Source organism: Bombus huntii, chromosome 5 (genome assembly GCF_024542735.1).
Source record: "Bombus huntii isolate Logan2020A chromosome 5, iyBomHunt1.1, whole genome shotgun sequence".
NCBI lineage: Eukaryota > Metazoa > Arthropoda > Insecta > Hymenoptera > Apidae > Bombus > Bombus huntii.
Window position 1 is genome coordinate 17584385 of NC_066242.1, and position 17725 is coordinate 17602109.

The 17725-nt window shown below is 35.3% G+C and overlaps 3 protein-coding genes across 5 annotated transcripts in view; 2 read left to right on the forward strand and 1 right to left on the reverse strand.

Annotated features, from left to right (window-relative positions):
* LOC126866005 (titin-like) overlaps positions 1 to 17634 on the reverse strand; it is a 62720-nt gene extending 45086 nt beyond the window's left edge. The window contains exons 1-8 of one of the 2 annotated variants that reach the window (XM_050619009.1): positions 17307 to 17634; positions 16809 to 17032; positions 10381 to 10490; positions 10087 to 10298; positions 9816 to 10004; positions 9593 to 9736; positions 8575 to 8671; positions 5359 to 5523 (exon numbers count right to left, since the gene is read on the reverse strand). In XM_050619009.1, the coding sequence (XP_050474966.1) occupies positions 5359 to 5523; positions 8575 to 8671; positions 9593 to 9736; positions 9816 to 10004; positions 10087 to 10298; positions 10381 to 10490; positions 16809 to 16987 (1096 nt within the window). In that variant the 5' untranslated portion in view covers positions 16988 to 17032; positions 17307 to 17634. Of the gene's footprint in view, positions 1 to 5358; positions 5524 to 8574; positions 8672 to 9592; positions 9737 to 9815; positions 10005 to 10086; positions 10299 to 10380; positions 10491 to 16808; positions 17033 to 17134 lie in introns of both variants that reach the window. The other variant, XM_050619008.1, reaches the window with a different exon arrangement.
* Positions 8028 to 16333, forward strand: LOC126866053 (sodium/calcium exchanger regulatory protein 1-like). 2 transcript variants are annotated; one of them, XM_050619141.1, is made up of 5 exons: positions 8028 to 8191; positions 12229 to 12567; positions 13170 to 13342; positions 15080 to 15184; positions 15625 to 16333. In XM_050619141.1, the coding sequence occupies exons 2-5, from the start codon at positions 12231 to 12233 to the stop codon at positions 15682 to 15684; spliced, it is 675 nt and encodes a 224-aa protein (XP_050475098.1). In that variant the 5' UTR covers positions 8028 to 8191; positions 12229 to 12230; the 3' UTR covers positions 15685 to 16333. The 2 variants fall into 2 exon arrangements, with proteins under 2 accessions (XP_050475098.1, XP_050475099.1); XM_050619142.1 differs by having other exon boundaries at positions 12391 to 12567.
* On the forward strand, positions 8679 to 9586 carry LOC126866052 (cilia- and flagella-associated protein 299-like). The gene has a single exon (XM_050619140.1). The coding sequence runs from the start codon at positions 8866 to 8868 to the stop codon at positions 9565 to 9567; it is 702 nt and encodes a 233-aa protein (XP_050475097.1). The 5' UTR covers positions 8679 to 8865; the 3' UTR covers positions 9568 to 9586.
* Positions 17635 to 17725: the final 91 nt, after the last annotated feature.

Below are 17725 nucleotides of genomic sequence, written 5' to 3' on the forward strand. Positions count from 1 at the left end.
GCTTGAGACTTACCAACACGATTCACGATTCGTCGGCAACGATCTACGCTGATGATATATCCTCTTCCTTCTTTTCTGTCAGAGCACTAAAGATCACTGCGCGAGGAAACACTGAATTCGAGCATCGAACGAATCGGTCGTTCGAATCGGTTTTATTCGTCGAACAACTTCAACGGGGACGATTTCCAAAGCGAGCCACGAAATCGACAACTATCTAAAGAGCAAACTCTATCCCTCATCTAGGTGAAAACTTCTATACCTCGACCTTGTCAACCGAGAACTCGTCGTCGAACGTTGATAAACCGATAATTTATCGACTCGAAAGGATTTCGTTCGCGAGTTCCCTCGCGAATCGTGAGGATGCGACGAAAAAATCGCTGAAATGGCAAAATCGGTAGAAAGGCGAACAGTCAACCGCGTATTACCGGAAGGAAATATGCGTGACCGATAGGAAGGTGAGAATTGCCGGCGTGTCTTCTAGCAGACGACTTCGCAAACGAATGACGAACGAGCGAATGGTCGGAGGATCCGAAGGCATCGGCTCTTTTGCCGGAGGACGAAGGAAGAGGTAGTCGCTAAGCTACGGCGCAGGCTAGAGCCTCGGTAGTACAGGAAGACCGTGCCAAGTTGAAAAGCTTCTGGCAATTTTTTTTTAATTACTTTCTCTCTCCCTTTCTCTGTCCCTCTTTCCGTCTCTGTCATTAAATCCCGTGCCGATTAAATCGGAAATGATCTTCGTGAAATATATTTCATTTATTTTTCCTCTTTTGGGCTATCTGTCAGTTGAATGGAAAAGAAACAGCGATAAATGATAGAATCATTTCGTAAGAACGGGAATTTAAGCGATCTCCTGAAACGAAAATGTTTATTTATATGGAATTTGACTATGCTCGAACGTTGCTCCCATTGCCGTATTATTTATAAATTTCATCAGCCACTTTACAACGCGATAAATTTTACATAACTTTACATAACTTTTCGTTTCTTCCTAACAGAAAGAAAAAATTAGGTAAGTAGGAAAGAGATACTACTTTCGTTCCACGTAAACGAGATATATTAAAGCTGCTCGATGTATACTGAATATATGCGTACGTATGTACGGCATTGAATTTAATAATATAATACTAGCATATTAACTATGCCGTGTTAATTTTAGAATCGCGTCGGAGTACATGAATCTAGTTGTCGGTATAAATTTTACAGTTTGCTAAGAAGGAGAACACCTGCAAATCCGACAATTTTTCCCTTCGCATCCGGAGTCTCTACCCTAAGAGAGAAAGCTTTACGTGCCACGGTACTCTTCCTGTTAGGATGCACTCAACGGCCATGTTGGTTCAGACATTTCCATCTTTTTCTCTCTCGGCCGTGCAAGCCGGCTTTCAATTTTATTTCATTCCTCGATCATACACCATGCTTCGTCCAGGGATGCTGCAATGCGGTTCTCCTACCTTGCGTCGATTGCACCAACCTTGCTTTTTCCCATCGACCGAATAGTCATAGGCCCGATCCATACGTTCCCGCGTTTTTCCTTCGTTACCCTAACTTGCTCGAACAAGAAGTCTGACGGATACTTTGATCGAATTTATCAGGACTTTTTCTATGGCTACGATCCTCCTCCCTCTCCCTCCCTCTCTTTCTCTCTCTCTCTCTCCCTTTCTCTCTTATATGTGTACAAAATGTATCATACGAAATTTTGGCGCAAAGATGAGACATCGACGTTATTTGGCTTTCTATTCGCAGCTGCGAATTTTACGTATCTCGGAAAATGCGACTCTTAGATATAATCGGTCTGAGACGCGACCAGCGATACTTTGCATTATACCGTTTTGATTTATCGTACCATTGTGAATTTATGCTAAACTGTAACATTTTTCAAGCATAAAACGATCGATCAAGCCAGTTTTTAACGACAGAAACTTTCACGCACGCGCCAAAGACTACGCTTTCGTTACCTAATTGATTAACGTGCATGCTGGCATACAACGCACCGCGATTTTATCCATCTAATGGATCTTAGAAAATGCGAAATAGCCAGAAGTAAGTGTTCCATGTCTGATCAAAATTCTCGTCCGTGATCGAGCGTCAGCTCGAGCGTAAGTAATTGCAACCAGTTAAAGCGCAACCGGTGTTTCATCTGCCAACGGACTCGACTTACGCGTAACACGTAGATATAATTGTCGAAGACGACTCGTTAACGGATTCACGGTCGATAATTCGACTATTAATCAGAATGTAAAAAAAAAGGGGGAAAAAAAAAGAAAAAGAAGCACTTTGCTAAGGTTGCTAAAGAGCTTGTTTGGAAACGGTAAAGTAAAGTAAAGTGCGATGGATCGTACGAGACGACGGAATACCTTCCTAACTGGAATTTTCAACTAAATCGGTGACCCAAATGCGTTACACTTTCCTTACAAGTTGAAACACGTCGGTGGAACGCTGCTAAATATTCGAGGAAGGAAGCGACGAGCAACGATGTGTTCATATGCCACGTGCCCGCAACACGCCGCTGCAATTAGGCTTAGGAATCGCTATTGTGCCAGAGCTTGACCCTCTCGAATAGAATCTCGACAATGGGAATGCGAGCAATTTGCCGAGAGCGACTGGCCTAATTGCGGCACGATCACGGAATTGGGAAAACTCTGCCGATGAGATTCTCCAAATCGACGTCCAATTCCATTTCCCTTTGTTAGCAAAGTTGAACGAACGATCCTGCATTTTGTTCCGTTTAAATGGTCGTCGAGTCGCGTTGTCCTCGCGTAAAACGAATTTTACAGCCGATCGTTTAACAGAATAGACGGATAACGAGGAATTTGAAAGTTACCGGGTGACTTTATCGGTCGCGTCGTTGTTTCATCGTCGATTTTCCAGTATCGTTTCGCCGCTTGTCGAGATCACCGTGTTTTCTATTTAATATTTTTTTCTCGAATGGAAGAATTGGACGTAAGATGCAACGTTGGTATTTAGCACGATCGACGATTTTAGGAGAAGAAGAAATTCCCACGAAGAATAAAAGCAGAGAAATTTTTTCTTCGGAAGGAAAGAACGTTCACGAAACAAGTGGCGAGCAATTTATACCGATCTCCGTCCCTGAAGCAACAAGAAGCAGAGCATGACAGCGCCATGAAGAAAGACTGGACACAGTTTGTTGGCAGCCGCTTATGAAGAATACGAATCATTACGAGATTCGTCCTTTTTTAGTGGGAAATTCTTTGCCAGGCGGTATTCACCTTACTTTCTCGTGCGATCAGATAATCATCTTTTGCCTATTCTTCCACCATTGTACAAATATCGAGGTCTCCGCGATTCCCCGGCCGAGACTATTTCAATCGTTATATAATATCTTTTATCGTTTGCTATGACAACGTTCCAATACGATAGTACGTAGTTTTTATATTTCTCGTTTCGAAGAAACGTACAGCGATCGACAGATACCTGTAACTCTGGTGTATCCGATACGATAGAATTTCTCTTAGACGATAAGAAAAAGAAAAAGTTACGATAAAGGAAAGAGTGGTGAAAAAAAAAAGGAAAAAGTTCAATATTACGTTAATCGTGTGACGAAAGACCGCTTACGAATAGAAACTTCGTATCCTTCGTAAAAGTTACAGTTTCACATTTAGTCCGACCTGAATACTCGAGAATTTCAAGAAGAATTCATGCTTCTTAGAATAAGAAGTAAGAGTAACCGTCAAACCACGTTCCAATCTATAATTTATTTATACAGGGTGGTTGGTAACTGGCGGTACAAGCGGAAAGGGGTTGATTCTACGCGAAAAAAGAAGTCGAAAATATAGAATAAAATTTTGTTTTAAATTTTTCCATCGAGACAACGATCTACAGTGAGATCCGTTATAACGAGACGCGATAAAGAGCACGCGCACCGAGCGAAAATTCAAAGTCGATTTTCTCGAAAACGAAGCCTCGAACGAAAAATTTTTTCCGCTTGCCACCGCCAGTTACCAATCACCCTGTATAACTTACAACGGATATTATTTTATCGAAATCGTCGACAATATTATGTTACCATTTAACAGGTAGCAGCAACTTCCCTCGCGAATACATCGATACGAAATATAAAATATGGTAAACGATAATCGTTAAAAAAGAGACAAAGATATAACGTATATCGATGCCTAAGAATCAGCGAATCTGTATTTCGCACAGTATTTTTTACGGTTTCGATTACTGGTCGAATCTAATCGAATTAATAAGGATTTAACGAGCCCCGATAATTTCGCACGCGTGTGTTCCATCACGACTTTATAATTACTCGCTTGGATCGCTCCATTCGTGATATAGAAATTTTCTCCGTGTCACGGCAACGGATCAACAAAATTAATGGCACATAACCAAGCACGCTGTACGAATTGAGGAATGCGCAATTTTCTCTTAATTTCTTCGAAACAGCCACTAACGAATCGAACGTGTCAAAATAACGGTAGAAAATTGTACTCCTTCCTATAGTGCGTGTAGAAAAATAACACAACCTTTTTCCTTTGCTGTTTTTCTTATAAATCTCATAGCTGGAACTGTACTAATGAACACCCTGTATGCATTAATAACGAAGGCCAGCCAGACGTTCGTATGAATCATGCGATATTTAAAAACTCGAGAGAACGAAGGCTACCACTTTGTCCCTCCCAGAAATAAATGGAATTAACTGTTCGCAATACGAATCGTCGTTTACTCGACCGAAGCTAATTAACTTTCTAAACGCTGAATAATTAAAAACCGACGAAATTATTTATTCGCGAATTTTTACCAAAGAAGATCGGTTCGCTTCTTTTGTCATTTTTTCTTGACTAACCATTCGCGCGTCACTAATGTCGGTATCACTCGCATCGAAAAGAACGGTAAACAATTACTACGTACGAATACCTTTTATAAATTAATCTCGTAACTGAGATGTAATCTGGGAGTCGTCCAAAGCCGAAAGGCACGGACTAAGATTAATAAAATAATAAAAATAAAAAAATAATCTCGTAACTACCGAATTAAAAAAATTTGTTCGCAAACACTGAAATCAAAAAGCATACATATATAATTATACATATTTAATTATATTTAACATAACGAACATAACGAATAAATTCCAGTAAATCGATTAAAAAGCTAGAAATATTAAAAACGCGAATGTATTATTCAGGAACGTAATTATTTTTATGAGCGATTTTTCTTAAAAATACGCATAAAACAAATAGATCGACATTTACAAGGTACGCACGCACTTTGATTCCCATTCGAATCGACTATATCTCGTTAAAAGAAAATACACAGTCCGCAAACTAATTAACGATAATTCTATTTACACTCTATCGAATCTATATTATGCAACAAGCAAGCATGCAACTATGTACTCACTCGGATTTCGTTGTATTTCATGGTAGAGAATAGTCAATATCTCCGCCGGTTCCAAGTAATCTGTTAATCCATCGGAGGCGAGAATCAGAAAATCCTCGGTTCCGTCTAAAGGTACAGTCTTTATTTCTGGTTCGCCAGTTACAAACGGCTTGTATTGAACGTCACCTGGAACCACGCGAAAAGAAATATCGAATTATCGTAAAAACTTATTCGACGACATTTTTAATTATCGGTGTATACATTTTCTTAACCGTGTGTATTTCTACAGAATTTGTCAAACGAAATGTATACGAATCTATTTTGGTGCTATCTAAAATCTTCCTATCTATTTAATTGTTAAACGTAAAGAATTTCATTCATAGATGTAGTAAACTGATGGGTGAACCTGAGTAAATTTATAATAACCGGAAGCGTCTGTATTATGGTGGTGCCATTATTTAAATTAGCCACGCCATTCATTAAATAGATAATTAAAGTTAATTACATATATACATGCTAGTTGAATACTGATATTCCCCACGCCTCAGCGTCGCATGTTTTTTAGATGTAAAAAGCATCGTTTACATGTATACGGATAACTGTAACGGTTCTCTTGAATTCCATAAAACTACACGTTACGGGGCATAAAATTCTCTCTCTTTCTCCCACTTTATCCTTTTACTTTGCTCGATCGCAATTGAAAAGTTTCTATGAAGAATCCGATCCATAGGTAGCCGGGTGTCGTTAATTATGCGAATGCTATCTGGTTTCATTTTAACAACGTCTTCGAAACTTCTCGATTAGGCTTCTTGCATTTTTCAATTATATATCTAATAGCAACTTGAAAATACACAGAACGAAATTTCATGGTACGTATACTTGTAAAACAACGAAAATAGTAAACAACGAAAGATCGTGTTTAAGTATAATCGTAATTACCGTTCTATCGTATAGAATTTTTCTCACTCAACGCGCTGGAATAGAATTGAGAGGGTCGTATTTTATTTCTTTTCGTCGTTTCTGACGATTCGTCGTTTCGTCAATGACGAAATCTTACCAGCTACACCGATTCGCTGAGGCAGAGTTACAAGTTTCGAATAGAATATGCGATAGTGGCGATCCAAATAACTATAAAAATCGACTATTTCGAAGTATCAAAGTTTCTCTGCGACTATGTATACGAGAGGATTTTTTAATGTCATTTTCTGTCAAAAACGGGGTTCGTTTACGTTTTCTAATTCGAGCGACAATATGCTCTGAAACATAAACATACGAGTTCTAATCGCGTAACAAATTTTCATCTACGTCTCATATTTTCGTTATAATTACACATTTTTTTCGTCTAATAAAATAAAACCTTGTTAACCAAACTTTACAGGATCAAAGGTTCTACGAATTTCTATCGTAGATTCGAATCGTTAAAAAGCATCGTAACGATTATAAGGTATAATTTTATGATAAGTATCAATTATCAAAATTTTACGACGTCGAAACGAAATTCTTCTAACGACAAACGTTCGAGACACGCGTCTCCTCGCGAAGCATAAATGGTTTAATGGGCTGTTAATTATTCCCGGCAGGCGATGTAGAAGCCACCCAGTAAAGAGTCCATTGCTCGAAGCATGATTGCACGTATTATTGTGTCAGCGGTCGAACGGAACCAACAGGATACCCAACACGCGTCCAGAATATTTTCTTTCCTTTTCTTCGCAATACCTAAGCCATAGTTGGCCAGCTGTTAGTACACGTTGATTCTCCCTACTTGGCTCCCTTACAAAACACGCGATTTTTATTCGATCAAATTAATATATAAAATTCATTTGACTCCAATTAACGAACCTTTCGATCATAATCGATCCTTGCGAAGAGCGAATGCCTATAACTAGACCGCGGATATTTAATGTAAGTTATATAGACTGATAAGTAATGTTTATGTATAATAGTACTTAATACATAAAGAAGAATAGATATACGTTACACAAAGTTCGAAATAAAAATAGAAAAATAGATCCTTTAAATATGATTAATATTTTGAAATGAAACTATTCGTCACACTTGATAGAGATAAACAATATGTAACAAAACTATTTCGAAATTTCCACGTCAAGATGGTAGTAGTATCGAATTTCAAAAGCCGCAAAAACATAAAATCTAAAATAACTATCCGTAATAAAATAATTAAAGGCAAACCAACATCTACGACGTCCTTACGGTCATCTTCACTTTTAACTTGTCATAGTTATTCGATTAAATAACTTTTATATAAATTACCTTTTTCACTTGAAATTTCTTTTCTTTCTATAAAACTTAAATATGTACGTACTTACATAAATACACGTATACGAATAATTATATTATATGTATATAGGATATCCTATGCAACTGAAACAAGCTATGTACGTTTTTAAAATGATTAAAAGCATAAAGAATTCTCGAATAATCTCCTAATTATCCTAAAATACCTGATATTTAGTTTAGACTAAAGTTTTCTATAATTAACGTTGCCTTTTTATTTTGTTTCGTATTTAAAGGAAAAGTCCATCTTTCGGAAAATAAACTTCCCAGCATCGAGTAAATGACGACCTTCTTAACATTGAATAACATGAAATTTACCAAAAGTAAGAGTATCCGTAGAGTTCCAGACACATTATTTAAAACGCGCATTTCGAGCAATTGACCGATTATGAGAGAATACTTGTATCGCCATCTAGCGACGTGTATATAGTTTTCATAGCAGTGGAATTGATTACCACGACTACGGAAATAACGGAAGAAGTTTGATTGAAAATAAAATTAATCGTGCAAAGTTAATATTAACGTGTTCTACTTCATACACATTTACGTATCGACGAACGTGAGTACTAAGAATAATATTAATTTCAAACATAAACACCAACTACGATCAACGATGTATACCCGACCATACATAAATGCGTAATTTCTTTGTTTTGCATTAACATTTTTTTAAAAAGAATTATCATGTAAAATGCTTTATAATATCCGGATATTATTGACAAGTAGATGCAAAAAGTTAACCTATAAATATTAAGTAACGATGCTTTTTACTTTTCAATATATATAAAAGTATAAAATATACGAAACATATGAATTATATTTTATGATAAAATTTTTCCAATTCTCAACTTTCTTTTATCTAATCTGTTAAATAAAATACATAAATCATGCACTGAAACTGTATTTTTATTTTGTAAGCGTTCCGTAATAAAATTAACTTACCTATTGCTCGTGAAACACCTAATATTCCGTTGACTCTCATAGTTCCCATGCTTTGCATCACTACTCCTCCTGCTTTCCGTATTCTTTGAACTTCATCCTAATAAGAACAATCAATATCGTTTGCACATTTGTTACAAATTTTTTTAAAACACATTATATTTATCAGATGTCGATTGTTTTTAAACAAAGAAAGTAAATTCTAGCTTAAAATTTACCGTCGCAAAGATCATTTAATTAAAAAATAAATATTAACATTTTATCGTTAAAATTATAGATTAAATAACATTAAAAATGACAGCGGTAGGAACACAAATAGATAGTGACAAAAGACTAATACAATTTGAAACTTATGAAGACTATTTGGATTCCCTAATAACATTTGTTGACCTTGGATATTTGGGAAATCTCAATGTCGCGCGTAGATTAGCTGAACTTGGTTATCGTTGTACGAGCGAAACACTCGACGAAGAAACATTTTATCGTCGTTTGGAAGCTGTGAAAAATTTACTTTTTCCAATTTATAGACCGTACGAGTTAACATCGGAACAAGTGACACCAAGGGATAATATAATGCAAGAATTAGCACTCAGAGAACATCTGAATAGATTGAAAATCATATCCACTATCATATTCGTTAGAAATTTAACAAAACTTCAGTTTGAAATTTCTGGTTACATCGATTTTAGCGAAAGGCTTGAAAAAGAAAATTGGCTTCCGTATTTCCAAGGAAGAAAAAAAATATGGCCTTGTGCATCTGACCTTGCATATTATTATTGGAGAACAGGGAAAACATGTTTAAACAAAACGTCAAATTTTCAACCTGTTATAGACCCAATATTAGGGCTTCGATTTAAGCACTGTCACGATAGGCATTTCATTAATGTAGATCCTGGGGTGCCCTCTCCAGGCATATATACAACACGAGTAAGAATACATAGTCAAGAATATGAACACATAATATTATACGATCATGTTCTGCGAACAAGATGTTAAACATAGTGAAAACATATATACTTACTTCGCGATGAAGCCGGTGAGGATTCACTAATTGAACGACACTGTCACGTTTTACCAGCATAGCTGTCGAATCTCCTACCCAGGCAACATATAATCTTTTATTTAATATTAAAGTGCAAACTGCGGTAGTTCCACCACATACTTTCTGAAACGATAAAAGTAATAAAAATGATATATTGCCTGTATATTTGATATATTATTCCACAAAAATATTTCTTTCTTACTTGTGTCCGTGATTTCTCTATAAACCGTCTGTCGGTAGTAAGAAAAGCATCACGTAAGGCACGCTCTGGATCCGTAGGATAATATACGCTTTCTGCTAAATATTGATGCAGATGAGAAGCACAATACACAGCTGCATCTTGTCCCGCATGTCCATCAAATACTGCATAGTAATTTGCTATAGAGTCATCCTAAAATTTGGAATATGCTTTTCCAATAAAAGGCTTACTACGTGTATATATTTGCTAAGAAAAATTTAATCTTTGTATTTACCTCGATACCAAATATACCGTGTAAGTCATGTAAAACCACGTAGCGATCTTCCATTTTTCTTCTACAATTTTTGCTTCCACCTGCTGTTATCTGTGGCAGTGGTGTACAAGGAGGTGGTGGCAATAACGCTAATCTACTATTGTCCAGGTAGCGAGTACATATTTCATTAACTTTACTGGTAATGGCTTGCATTAATTTTAACGAAGTATATGCTGCAAGATAAAAAGGAATTATCACAGACTACTTTTATTATAAAAAACAACAATATTTTAAAGTTCTTCTAAAGAGACATACCTTGTTCTTGAGATTTAAATCCACAATCCTCCGGTTGCTTGTTGCACATGGCTTTGACTTTTCGTATTACTTGATGAACCAAGTGTGCTTGTAAACTTGCTGGACATTGTCTAGAATGTTACAAAATTCTCTATTTACACATATAAATAATTTTTAAGTATCTGTAACAAGATCAATTGTTTCATACTTTGAAAAATAATTATCTATTTAAAGAACAAATTACGCAATACAAGTACAAATCTGAACATAGAAAGCATAAAAATAATTGAAGCAGTACTTAGCAAACTGACAGCAATAGACATGCGAAACTTTCGATTAACAAAATTCAAAAGTCTATCTTCTATAGTGAAAATACGCTACAGTGATAACCATGGGTTTTTCATTCCGAAATTCTTTAAATCGTAAGAATAAAAAATATTTATAATTTGTTTTAAAAGTAATTTTAAACGAATGTACGAACGATATATGTATCCGCAACATATTATTTGTTCTATTAATTTTTTACATTTTTATAGTGACTTTAATCGTAGATTTAATCGCAAAAGCTTTCAATGTGATTGAATGCCATATAGGCGTATTAGTAATATGCTTAAAGTATCGTGTACCTAAAATTTTCATTTAGAAACAACTTTTGTCATACTGGAGGTTATATGTAATATATGTATGTATGTAGAATTTCTGCTATAGTCTTACAGCGTTTTTGATTTAATAAACAAAAGTTTACATTTTATTTACATCATATGATGTATTTTATGTTTTTGCGTTGTTGAAAATTGTTTTATGGCTTTCAAGTATTAAAGATAGTTGTAGATAATCTTAATAATTTTACAATCTCGTTTTAAATTTAAAGAAAAGAAAAAATTTTTTTTATTGTTATTGAATTATCAAATTTTGAAAAAATAGTAGCTTCACATTGAGCAATGACTGAGAGAACTGCTTTTCTGAATGACAGTCCTTCACCGTACATTTCTGCGATCATCTCATACTCGAAATGAAATGGGACATAAAAAACATTAAATTTTTCAAATATACAGGGTGTCCTAGGTTCTGACGGCCAGATGCTATCGGTATATTCTACGGATCTAAATAGGGGAAAAATGTTATATAAACATAGATCGCTTAAAGCTTTATTAAAAAGTTATGAGAAAGATATGAATTTACTGAGATGAAACAAATTAGGAATGACATTCGCAGAGTAATAAATTCTATTTTCGGCTGTTGTCAATCTTGTATCGTCAGAACGATGAACATTTTGGGATGGAGAATTAATTACTTTTGCATAAACAAAGTGAACATAAATATTACTGATGCATATACCGTAGTAACCTTGCTATTGTTCCCTTCGTATTTCATATTTTCGTCGTAACCTATTAATAAAGCTTTAAACGACCTACGTTTATGTAACATTTTTTTCTTATTTAGACGCATAGACATACCGACGACGTTCGTCCATTAAAATCTGGGACACCTATTGGAATATCTACTCTTGCTTTTATAATTACTAATACTATTCTCGTTATTATCGTCGCATGTAAACAAATAATTAATTACTGAAATATCATTTTCATACTTTCGTACTTTCATACTTTCATACAGTTTCATACTTTATCTAGTAAATATACGTATGCAGTAGCAAACATCAAATGCATCGTTTTCATCGTACGTTTCATCCAATCTGAAGATAGTCATAATTCGTTCAATGGAAAAGATTCATTTATTCCTTTCTGAATAGTTACTGACAATTAAACAATTTACTAATTTATAAAAAGAACGATAGAATAGATAGAGTTTGAAAAAATGATTATACGCATTTCCGATAACCGCCATATCATGCGGCGTATCATTTAGATATGAGAAATCTATGGAGAGGAGAAGTAGCTCTCGAGCAGCATTTACCTCAAGAACAAGGAGTTTACGCTCTAGATGAACATTTCGTGAAGATCAAAGAGACCGGTGAAAACGAGGAGATAGCTGTTTCAAATCTATTAAAATCGGAATCTTTCGAACTAGTTCGTAGCGGTACGTTGGAAGACGAGGGCTCGCTGCAGCCTGTGAGAAAGCATCCCGAACCACCAGCAAACGAATCGTCTCCGGAGCATTACCGACAGGGGAGAGAAATGGTATCGATCGTTGGCGCTTATCAACATGAAAGCAATGAAAACCTCGACGAGTATTTCAAAGCTGTGGGTATGTTACAAGCGACTAAAACCGAATGTCGCCTAGCTTACGATGGAAGTAAAAACAAATACGATGTATAAAATTCTGTTTCTTTCCGCATAATAATTATTCCGCCTATTAGCTTGTTCTTGAAAATTTCGAAAACGCGTACAAAAATACGAATCGATCGATTTGTTATATGTATACTCGTAATATACTAATTTACTAATGCGCTATCGATTAAAAGTATAGATTGAAATTTTGATTAGTATGTGGACATATGTACACGTGCTTGTACACAAACACTCGTTACACGATATATTATATACCTATATATTTTTACAATTATTAATTATTATAATTTACAATTACTTTATAATTATTTACTTTACCTATAATGCATGTTATGTTACACGTTTTTTCCTACCTATTGGATATTTCATTTATCAAATAAAGGATTAAAACGTTCAATCTTAGTGGATTATTTATTGAAAACCTACTGTATCGAGCTGTATCGAACTTCATAATAGAAACTACATATTAGATTAGTGAAAAAACGAAATCGCGTACATTGATTAGCGTTATTAGTATAGTATCGAAATTAAGTTATTTTTAATTGTATGCACCTATAGGTGTACCATATATTCCACGGAAAATGATGTGCATGTCCAGTCCGCGACTAGAAATATCGAACAACTGCGATAAATGGACTATTCGCACCATTACGATGATTCGCACGGCAGAAGTGACCTTTACTCTTGGCGAAGAGTACGAAGAACATATGCCGGCAGGAGTTATACTGAAAGTACAACCACTCCTTTCGTAATATTTTTTTTGAAATACCATGCTCGCCCTAACTCGATCGAGATAATTTAATATTTTTAGTTTCAAGTTTGAAACATACTTTGAATTACATAAAAAACAAATTAGCCATTGCATATCTTTCTTCGATATATAATTAAACGAATAGAAAAAATTATTTGAGAGAGGACTTCGTATCCTTAACTTCGAATAACATAAATGGTACTACCGATTTTCAAAGAATTAAATTGTGATTTGTTTTATATACAGGGCGTCCCCAAAATTGTGACACAATAGGCCGGATGGAGATTCTACGTGGAAAAATAAGTCGAAAAAAAAAAAAAAATAAGTCTTTTTCGCTTAAGGCTTCGTTTTCGAAAAAAAGTGAATTAAAAATTCGAGGTATAAAACTTCTATTTTTGATCGTATTTCGATTAGAACCCCCGCGCACTAACGACAATTTATCGCTTACGAAAAGGGCGTTTATTTATATGTATTTTATATGAACGTGGACGGATTTTACGACGTGACTGCAGGATATCACTTTATTTTTTGCTCTTGCTCGCATCAATCAAAAGTTCAATTTCTCCTTTCTCTAATAACACCATATAGGGTGTTTAACGAAATGGCGAGCACGATTTTTCAAATACTTCCGATAATGTAACAAACAATATTTCAAACAAAAGTTGCTCTGTTTTGAATCAGTTACAAGTCAATAAGAGATAAGAGTCACTTTAACTTTTTAACACATATTTGCACATTGGACTTCCTATCTGTCGTACGTGTTTTTCTACTTATAATAAGTGCTCAAATTATTGCATACCACTTGCCGCGACACAAAGCCCCGTTCCTTTCAACAAATTTTGATGCGTAGAAGCAAATAGACTTCGTGGATCTATTTCTCTGCACGCATGTATTATTTTATCACAAAGTTCTTCCGCAGAGTTTACTGGTTTGTCGTAAACAACGGATAATGTAAATATCCCCATAAAAAGAATCTAATGGAGATAAATGTGGTGAAAGAGCCGACCAGTAATTTTTACTATTGCAATTTGTTGACAGCACAAGCGTTATCTTAAGCGCGTGATCTAACGCCCTATTAAATTTCACACGTTAACAATAATGCTCCTATGAATCAATGAATTCAGGATTTCTGAACTCATGGTCATCAGAAAGTTGTAGTATTTCGATCGATGAACTAAAAAGGTCAGTGTGACCTTGATTTCTTATAGAAAGAAGCATTTTTTGGCAATGTTAAGTATTGAAATTTGTGACCGATTCAAAACAGATCGACTTTTGTTCGAAATATTTGTTTGTTACATTATCATTACACATCAGGAATGCCCGGGAAAAATCGTGCACCCCATTTCGTTGAACACCCTGTATAAATACTAAAGCGACAGTTTTGTCGTTAGTGCGATGCATTTTAAACGTGGACAGTGTCGCGATTTGCTTTCTGTTATCTCTTATTTCCGTAATTGGAAGATATGTTTACGAGAAACAAAAGTTTCATAGGTCAAAATTTGCAATTAATACACGGGTAACTTACAGATTTTTAAACTCTTTTTTTTTTTCGAAAACGAAGCCTTAAATAAAAAAGTGTAATTCTTTTTTCCGACTTATTTTTGCATGTCGGTTGCAACCTTGTATCACGATTTTTGGCAATATCCTATGTAAAAAGAAAGAGAGGGGTGGGCCTTTTCATTTTTCACCGTTCGTATTTCTGTCTGTTTTTATCTAGAATGTAACTACAATGGAAGGAGATAATTTAGTGACAGTTTCAGTCGGTCCAGATAACAACAAAGTAGTGCGGAAGTACGAAATTACAAAGGATGGTGTAGTGTTGGTACGTTCCATTTACATGTCCGTTCACATATACACAAGCTTTTATCGATCCTGCAATAGCATTCAAAACTTTAATTTAAATATTTATTTATCCGTATTTATATTATACATATTGCGAGAAATATGATATGCATACCTCATCTGATATCAATTACTATGTGAGGAAGATCTCATCGATATATAGATGTATATATGCATACATATTTCACTGGCAGCAGAGCATAGCAGTATAAGTTTGTTTATTGAAATTTTTAATGGCCAATTGACTATTTATTTTTTTATATCGACTATTGAGATTTTTATATTTATATCAGTTATTCAGTTATCGTTTGTCACGTTCTTGCCTTGTAATTATATAAAACATAATTAAATAAAAGAAACGATAGTCTTGAAAGGTATTGATATGAAAGTAGATATTAATATCGTATTTTCTATTTTCAGATAATGACCCATGAAAAGAGTGGCCAAGTAGGAAAGCGCTATTTTAAGCGCCTTTCGTAAAGCTTAGTTACTGTTTGAACTACAAAATATTTGTATACTTGGATTCCATATAAATTCCATTAGCTATTAACAATTAAGTTTTCAATCGCTTTATGCGCTTTATACGCATATTGCACCTAACAGTAACTTGTTGATAACACAATCTGAAAGCAAGCACACTTCAGATGGTAAAAAACCTATCATACAAAAACGGAAGCCGCACGGAAAATGCGTACAGTTACGAGAAAGCAAAATTCGTCGGATCAATCGTATATGTTCCGTCATTTCAGCATGCGCCCTGCCTACCTTTATTGCGTGTCACGTGCTACACAATATATAAAAACACGGATAAATAAAAATTATCTTATAATAAATAATTAAAATGTGACGCGTAAAGGAATTTTATTTGTAGTATATGTATTTAAAGGATTAAACATATTATATGAATGACATGAAAATGTGACGCGTAATTTTTTTTATATAAATCTTTTCTTATAAAAATCTTTTGTTTAATATACTATATGCGTTTCGTGTAATATCAGTAACTTACAAATGTATTTTTCCGGTAAATGCTTTGTATAATTTCGATGTATCTATATTTTCGAATTTGTTTCAAAGTTTAGTAATATACATAATTATGATAGTCGTGCCTCATTACGATGCTAATGAAGTCTCAAAAAATTCTTTATAACACCCATAATATGTCCATACAAATCTTCTATGGTAATTAGTTTAAATAGTTATGCGAGTAATTACACAAAGTGTCCCAGCCATTACGACGCAATCGAAAATGTAGCTTAAAAAAATAAATCGAAAATATTCGTATGGCGTTTCATTTTCGTCTTTCGGAAAGATAGAGTTTGAACACGCGTGTACTTAATATATTTTCAAATTCGATTTTTTCGAAAATGAATCTTCAAACGAAAAAATTTGATTCGACATTTCCGATTTATCTTTTCAGGCATGTGGAATCAGCCCCCTTCTCGGGGCTGATGCAACGGATGATACTGGGACACCGTGTATGTCGTTTATGTTTACATTCGATGCCGGCCGCCATAGGAGCTATCAACGAATAAACACGTCTTTTGTCCGCCCACGCACTGCCATGCTGCAATATTATTCATTTAAAAAGTACATTCACTTACGTCTGGTTGAGGTACTGTAGAGTCACGTTGATGATTTCACCGACGATCTCAGCCTCGGTGACGTTATACGAACTTACTGAGACAGGCAGCTGATCGTATGGATTCACTCTGGCGACAAATTCGGAGAAAAAACGGCTATACGCTCCGAGATAATCACCGTCAGGACAATCTTCCGCCATTCTTTTTTCTCTCGATCAGAAATCCAAGTTATCCGGTGCACACTTCTGTTAGAGCACAAAAACCACAATACGTTGACTGCGTTTACTGAAATGTGAACGCGATACCTCAATAGCTATCTCTTAGTGACTAAAGTCGAATTAACCCACATGAAAATATAAGAATGGAAGGGAGAGAAATAGAAAGAAAGCAAAAGTGTGTGCGTATATTTGAACGTTTTTGTCGTTTTACTAAACGAAGCGTTCCTCTGTTCTGAACCTATTCGTTGATAGGCGATATTTGTATTTAGGTTACGTCACTCATTCAACATCGCGTACGCACATAACACTACGGGCCCGATCGAACGACGCGTTTCTCTATTGTGTTCCTTAGAGAAGTGGGGAGAATTTGCCGCGACGTTTAAACACTATCTCTCCCGCTTCTTTCAGTTTAGCGTTGCTTTTTGCCTTTCCTTTTGCCACTGGCCACTTGCGGATTGACTCTCGTAACGGAAGAAAAAGTGCGTAACGGAATTCCCCGAGTCACCTACTGCGCATGCCCGTCACGGGCCTCTGCATTTGCTGTTTCGCCGGCGTATGCTACTACAATACTTCTTTATTATGTTTAACTATTATCTTTCTTCCGACTTGTACGTACTATTGTGTACGTACATTTCCTATTCTGATATATTTTTCAACCTTTTTTGTATATTTTTACTGTAATTTATATGAAAAGCGTTAAAGCCTTTATATGAAATTTAC